The sequence below is a fragment of the Galeopterus variegatus genome, unplaced genomic scaffold (assembly GCF_000696425.1).
Source record: "Galeopterus variegatus unplaced genomic scaffold, G_variegatus-3.0.2 Scaffold1360, whole genome shotgun sequence".
NCBI classification, from domain to species: Eukaryota; Metazoa; Chordata; class Mammalia; order Dermoptera; family Cynocephalidae; genus Galeopterus; species Galeopterus variegatus.
Genome location: NW_007727471.1, coordinates 321,193 through 325,861, shown reverse-complemented (window position 1 = coordinate 325,861; position 4,669 = coordinate 321,193). Strand labels below are relative to the sequence as shown.

At 64.4% G+C, this 4,669-nt stretch overlaps 1 protein-coding gene across 1 annotated transcript in view; it reads right to left on the bottom strand.

The window, feature by feature from the left end:
* Positions 1-4,667, bottom strand: part of NPDC1 (neural proliferation, differentiation and control, 1) — a gene marked incomplete at its 5' end in the record, with an annotated part of 5,933 nt that extends 1,266 nt beyond the window's left edge. Inside the window, 4 exons of the mRNA XM_008576510.1 lie at positions 35-215; positions 300-434; positions 1,614-1,760; positions 4,595-4,667. Of these exons, the coding sequence (XP_008574732.1) occupies positions 35-215; positions 300-434; positions 1,614-1,760; positions 4,595-4,667 (536 nt within the window). The remainder of the gene's footprint in view (positions 1-34; positions 216-299; positions 435-1,613; positions 1,761-4,594) is intronic.
* Positions 4,668-4,669: the final 2 nt, after the last annotated feature.

Genomic DNA, 4,669 nt, shown 5'->3' with positions numbered 1-4,669 from the left:
CGCGGGGCCGCCGCCTCCCCTGTCCGCTGCTCGCGACCTACCGAGGGCGAGGCCGTCGCCGCGCCCGCCCCGAGGCTCCAGGGGCGACATGTGCACCGGCCCAGACGACGCAGGGGAGCCCAAGGAGGTGGGGGGCGTGGGCGCGGGGGCTCCCGGAGTGGAGGTGAGGCCCAGTTTGGGCCCCTGACCCCGCTCTGAGAAGCCCAGGGTGGCTGCTGAGGAGAGGGCAGGTTAGAACAGCAGGACCAGGCTGGGGTCAAGGACGGTGGGGGGGCAAGAGAACAGGGCAGGGGGCTCACCAGGCGCCAGGATCCGCTGTCGGGACTCAGGCAGGGGCCGGGCTGGGAGCCTCGAGTGCCCGGCCTCCTTCCGGGCTAGCTCCTGGGCCAGCAAGTCGATTTCTTCGTCCAGCCTGGGCTGGGGCGGGCCCTCCCCTGGCGAGGGTGAGGGGCCATCAGGTGGACGGGCCCCCAGGCCCGGGCCTCCCTTATCCCTCCAGGCTCCTTCCAGGCACTGGTGGCCTGGGGACCGGCTGCCAGCCTGTGGGCCCCTCTCCATCCTGGGTTGCCATGGTGACAACTGAGGGAGCTTCAAGCGAGCAGCAAAAGTTCCCAGGAAAAGTGGGGGCGGGGCAAGGGGGAGGAGGGCTAGGGGAATGTGCAGTGAGTAGGCGGGAGAAGAAAGGAATGGAGTCGCTTACCCCAGCCGCTGGCCACCGAAGAACGGTCAGAGCCTTGGGACAGCACCCCCCTCCCCTTCCAAACCCCCACCACCTTCTCTGGCCAACAGATGTGAGAGGCTAAAGTACATGTGAGCATCCAGGCTTCCCCCCAGGACCAGGAGGAAGAGGGGACAGCTGTCAGGGGTGGGGCTGGTGCTGGGCCTCCGCTTTACCCACTGCAGGCTCCACAGTCCAGACAGAAGCTCCCTGGTAGACACCCACACACAACGCCAAAACAGCCCAGACAGAGGCTACCTGTCACTACACCCTGCCTGCCACCTCCAGCACCCCCTCCTCACCACCCCTCCCAGGAAGCCCCTGCTGACACCCCCACGCGCACCTCTCTGTAAAGCCCCCATGACACCTGAGGTCACTCAGCCACTGGCCATCCCAACAGACTCTGGGCCTGGGTTGGCAGGTGGGGCACCCCCAGTGCCCAGCAAAGGGCTGGAGCTCACACACATTTGTTACCAAGTGGCAGGATGAGTGCACAAAGGAGAGAGAGCAGAGTGTCCTGGGGTGGGGAAGTGGGGCTTAAAGGGGTTTTTGGAGGAGCCTGCGGGGCCCAGGCTGGGGAACTCTGACCCCTCCTCTTCCATGGTCACCTCAGCATTTCACATGGGACAGCCCTTGCACTAGGAGGGGCTAAGCACCCCAGGCCTCAGCCCAGCTCCAGGCTCTGGACTGGCACCACCTGGAAAGGATCAAGAGGCTACTTGGAGAGTGGCATGAGCCCCCCCATAGAACTCAGAGAATCTGGTGGCCACTGTCCCAGGACTGGGGGCTGAGGCTGGAGGCTTCTTAGGGGAAGAGGCAAACATATCAGGGTGGGGAAGGGAGAGAGGAAGGACGTCCCACTGCTGACTTCCCTGTCATCTCCGTTCTCCCATACCCAGAGGCCGGCGTATCCTGGGCACGCAGAGCCCTTGCCCATCCTCCTGGAAGGGCTGAAGGCAGGGCCCACAGGCATGCGCGCCCGGGGGACACCTCGCCCGCCTCCTCAGGGCACAGTCCAGGCTCCCAGGACAGGCTGCTGCATCTGGGAAGGAAACAGAAGGCAGGGCTAGGTCACAGCCTGCTCCGCTTGGCCCCTGCACAGCAACAGCACGGCCCCAGCCCCCCTCCCGGCAGAGCTGGCCATGCCTGGCTCCGGCCATTGTTCTGAGGAGCAGGCCTTTCCTCCCTACAGCCAGGGCTTGGAACCAGGAAGCAAACAGTCCCAAGACTTATCGGAACTACCCTGCCCCACCCACTCCCCCCGAGTCCGCTTTCCAGGCCTGATCCAGCCCTGCACACAAAACTGACCCTCAGTGTCCCAGCTGCCCTGAGCTCTCCTGGGTGGGGCCGTGCAGCCTGCCTCAGAGGTCCAGATTGGGAGTCCCAGAGGGAAGGGCCCAGGTCTGTCTGTCTCTGGCTCAGGAGCAGCAAAGGTTGCTAGCCAGCCACCTCTCCTACACACATCAAGGCTCCCCCCAAAGCCCCAGCACGCCATCCTACAGCCCCAGAGAGCGGAACCAGGAAGACAGTGCGGAATGAGTGCCCGGCCTGGAAGATGGCTGCTGCCCCCGTCTCGCTGCTGGCTTGTCTCCAGGGCACAGAGAAACTGCCGAGGTTGGGGGGACACAGGATGGAGTTGGCTGGCCTCACTTGCTTCAGATAGAGCCCAGGCTGGGGTCACTCCCGCAACCACACCACCAGGGGACAGCAGACATGGGCCAGGTGGCACCCCATGGCTTTGGGAGGCCTGGCTGGGCAGTGCTGGGGACTCCAGGCCAGGCCCTAGTTTCTAACCACACTTCATCTGCCTGATTTGGGGCCCAGACGACAGAGTCCTGCTTATACACGTGGTCAGCTGGTCCCACCCTGGTGCTAGAGGTTGAGGGGCAGTGGCCCTCTCTGCCTTGCTTTCCCCTCTGGGATGGAGGAGTTGCCGCAAAGGCATGTCCCAAGGCCTGAAACCCTGGCCTCAGTCACAGTGAGCCAGCAGAGCCAGCGGGATACCCACAGGACCACAGACCCTGCCTGGGGATCCTGGGGTGGGATGTCTCTGGCCAACCGGGACCCTCCCTCTCAGCACAGCCACCCAACCCCCACTGCAGTCAGGGCCACTGGGGCCCAGGGTGATGGCGTGGGACCTGTCCTTCTCCACACCTTATCTGGCCTGGCTTGGTTTCCTTGGTAACCTGACACTCAGTGTCTCCAGGCTGTGGGCATCCCGCGAGGAAGTTCCAGCAGCCCCCATGGCAGGTGGGCACAGGCTCCCATTCCAGGCATTCCTCCACTCCCCACAGCTTGGATCAGCAGCCTCCAGAATCAGTGGGCTGGGCCTGGGGTTTGGGCTAGTTAAACATTAAGCCTGTGCTGTCCAGCAGGTCTGTCTGAACCCCACCCACCAGCTGGGCACCTGGGGACCCAAGCAGTCCCTGCCCCTGGTGCTAATAACCCAGAGTCCACCAGGTCAAGGATAGTGGCCTGAAGTATAAAGCTGGCCCTGAGGTCTGGGTTCCAGCAGACTCCCCAGCCTCCAACCCCCCAGTCCAGGAGGATGTAGTTGCTGTTTAGTCTCGGGGAGGAAGGCCTCCTCTCTGGCCCTGGGGTGCGGAAGAGGGCCCCAGGAACAAGGGCTGCTGGAGAATGGCTGGCACTCCCCCCATATCTGGGCTACCTGAGGGCCTCTCCTAGGCACTGAGCACTGGGGTGGGAGGGCCATGCCAGATCTCCCAGTGAGGCGGGCATGAGGCTGCAGAGGGCCAGGAATAGTGGGAATGGCACCTGCCCATCAGGGCCTAGCATGGTAGTTGTAGGCCCGTTTCCTGAAAAGACCCTAGCCTGGAGCCATGCTCTCAGCAGGTGGCCTCTTCATTCCTGGCCTGCCATGCTCTGACCGTCTGGCCTCTTTGGGAGCCTCCCCTGGTCATGCCTACCTCCTGTCCAGGGCTGCTGTGGAAGCCCACCCTGTTCTGGCCTCTTGAGGCCACACACGCAGAACTGTATTGCCCAGGTTAACGTCCCAGCTGTGCCACATACCAGTCACTTAATTTCTCTGTGCCTCAGTTTCCTCATCTGTAAAATGGGCTAATAGCACCCCTCCTACAGGGCAGGGCTTCCAGGAAAACTGAGTGAACGAATGGCACAAAGTCTCCCAGTTCAGCCCCCTCAGGGGAAGGTGTAGTTTGGGTCTTGGATTCCTGCATCCCTTTGCTGCCTGGAGCCTCAGTGCCCATCTGTGAAGCAGGGAGAGTCTCTTAGGACCCTGGGTTCATCGCTCTCCTCTGGAGTCTGTCCAAAGCCCTTAGTACAGGAGACAGAATGGCCAGTGCCCTCCAAGGCAGGGAGTGGAAGAAGCTCTGAGGTTAGGTCAACCCTCGCTCCCCGCCACTGAAGCCAGAACAAGATCCTAAACCTGGGACAGGCCGACAAGTGCCCAGGAACCTTCAACCGGCCATGACAGGCACAGCAAGGCGCGTGGCCCACACCACCGAGGCACGAGACAGGCGGACCAGCACTGCCCCCTGCGACCCCGACCCCAGAGCACACACCGGGGCAAGGCCGGCAGCTACCCCGGGCCAGCCCCGCACCCGCGGGAGCCCCAGAGACACACAGAGACGCGCACGGGACCGACCCCAGCGGCGGGCGCGCCCGGAGCCCGAGCACGGCGGGCGCAGAGAGGTCTCCTGAGACGAGACACAGACAGGCTCACGGACCCGGAGACAAAGCCAGGAAGCGCGTGAACTCCAGGTTCGCTCCGGGAACCCCGGAGGCGCCGCATCCAGCGCAGCCCTCGGGCATCCCCGGCGCCGCGCCCTCGGGCCGGGCCTGTTTACCCTCCCGGGCGCGGGCGGCGGCGGTGTCCCGGGGCCTGCGCTCGCTCACCCGGGCGGCCGGCGGCGGCGCCTCGCAGGGCCGCGCCGAGGACGAGGCCGGAGAGCAGCAGCCGCAGCAGCCGCA